The sequence below is a fragment of the Moschus berezovskii genome, chromosome 9, assembly GCF_049115385.1.
Source record: "Moschus berezovskii isolate FMDL1 chromosome 9, NW_MosBer_1.0, whole genome shotgun sequence".
Classification (NCBI taxonomy): domain Eukaryota; kingdom Metazoa; phylum Chordata; class Mammalia; order Artiodactyla; family Moschidae; genus Moschus; species Moschus berezovskii.
The window spans coordinates 107,281,817-107,283,994 of NC_142468.1; the positions used below are offsets into that span (position 1 = coordinate 107,281,817).

At 36.0% G+C, this 2,178-nt stretch overlaps 1 protein-coding gene across 1 annotated transcript; it reads right to left on the minus strand.

Annotated features, from left to right (window-relative positions):
- Positions 1-515: 515 nt before the first annotated feature.
- LOC129563112 (olfactory receptor 4K5-like) lies at positions 516-1,487 on the minus strand. The gene has a single exon (XM_055436769.2). It carries the CDS (start codon positions 1,485-1,487, stop codon positions 516-518), a length of 972 nt encoding a protein of 323 aa, XP_055292744.2.
- Between the last annotated feature and the right edge of the window lie 691 nt (positions 1,488-2,178).

A 2,178-nucleotide genomic window follows, 5' to 3' on the forward strand; every position in this document is an offset into this window, starting at 1 on the left:
GGATAGGCATAATTGATATTAGAGGAGAAATCTCATAACTGAAGAATCTTCACTTAATTTTATGCACTTATCTTAAATCAGTGAAGCTGCTGTCCTCTGGATGGGAAAATTCAGTTTCAGATTCTTGAACACTATTTGCCTATATTGATTCTTAGGCATGTAAATTAGGAAACTCATAAGATTTTTAAAAATGTCTAAAGTTATCCCCACCAAAGAATCAGCTACTCATTCTTTTTTCCCATCCTATTTATATTTACCTATAACTAAAGCATCTATGCTATCTATATACAACCATCCCATAACTTATCTCCAGAACCAGTAGTCATGATTTTTTTTTCATATTCTTGGATATGTAACTTTTGCTAAGATGATATCAGGGAAAAAACTTAATATCCACTAAATATCTCTAAATCATCTTCTTCATTATTTTCACCACAGTTAAGATATACCATGCAAGCAGGTTGAAAATATTTATAAACAGACTATTGATTTGTGGAATTTGAATGAATTTGGTCTTAATAAAGGGAATTCCTCACTATTACTGGCATTTCAGAAATTTTCTTGGGCCTCAAATAATGGGTCATAATTTTCCTCAAGGCAGTCTTCATATCTTTGTTCCTTAATGTATAAATAATAGGGTTTAGAATGGGAGTGAAAGTGGTATAAAATATGGCAAGAACTTTATCCACAGGGTAGGTGGTAAAGGGCCACAAGTAGATGAATATGCAAGGTCCAAAGAATACTATTACTACAGTAATATGGGCAGCCAGAGTAGAAAATGCTTTGGCCATTGCAGCAGCAGACTTAAACCAGACAGTGATGAGAATAATGATGTAAGAGCTGACCAAGAGTGAGAAAGTGCTTAAGGAAAGGATTCCACTATTGACTACAATCAGGATTTCAATGACGTAAGAGTCCAGGCAGGCAAGTTTGGTCACTCGAGGGAGGTCACAAAAAAAGCTGCCTACTACATTGGGCCCACAAAAAGGCAGATTCACAGTAAATGACAACTGGCTTAGTGTGTGCACCAAGCCCACAGCCCAGGAGATCATTACCGGAGCAGTGCACGTCCTTCGGCTCATGGTGACGACACAGCGCAGGGGTTTGCATGTGGCTACGTATCTGTCGTAGGCCATGGAGACAAGTAGCGTCATCTCCCCTCCAGTGAAAAGGTGAATGAAGAAAATCTGAGCTATGCAGCCACTGAAGGAGATGGTCTTGTGTTCACTCAGAAAATGAGCAATCATCTTAGGAGTAGCAAAGGAAGCCTGACAGATGTCCACAAAGGAAAGGTTTCCCAAGAGAAAGTACATGGGAGAGTGCAGGCTGTTGTCAGAAGTCACTGTGAGGATAATGAGAAGGTTTCCCAGCACAATGACCACATATAACACAGAGAAGAAAACAAAAAAGAAAATCTGGATCTCCTGAGAACTAGAGAGTCCCAGTAACACAAACTCAGACACCACCGATGAATTGACCTTATCCATGGATCCAGGCTGCAGACTTGCTCTGAAACAATCCTGAAGAAGGGAAATTGGGGGAATCAGAATTACAAACTATAACACTTTTAATGTAAAGGATTCTGAGATACCAGATATAATGCATATTTGCTGAATGAAAAATTTTGAAGAGACCATGATAATATATCTGAAGAGTCAGAAGGAGCTTATGAGAATGTTCAAATAATTTTACCAGTCTCATTAGAATCCCTTGAGTTTTGGGATAGTCTTAATAATCTTTCACACAGTAGTAAAGAAGCTCATTCATGACCTAACTTATGATCACAATGTAAACAAAACTTTACTACTATTGCAGGAATAATAACAATTTAAACAGTTCCTACTAAGGAGATACTGTTGAATATATATTTTCCAAGTCTATAGTTGCAACCTAGACTGTCAATTACTCTTTTGCATAATTTCTTAAAATACATATTATAACTTTATCTTAATTATCTAAAACTCATCTTTGCTTAATAATTTAAAAACAAAACCTAAATTTTCCATTATGTTTGCCTATAAAGATTAGATTTAGAATAATTTATGATCCCCTTGCCTAGTGTCCTCCATGAGATTATTAAGACATCTTCATAATTAAAGACTAGTTGTTTCAGCATAGAGAAATAAAAAATAATTGAATTATAAATGTCCCATGCTCCTTTAAATATATTTTATTTGG

Excerpts from the sequence above, each read along its gene's own strand:
- LOC129563112 (XM_055436769.2), bottom strand. The coding sequence starts at position 1,487 with ATGGATAAGGTCAATTCATCGGTGGTGTCTGAGTTTGTGTTACTGGGA.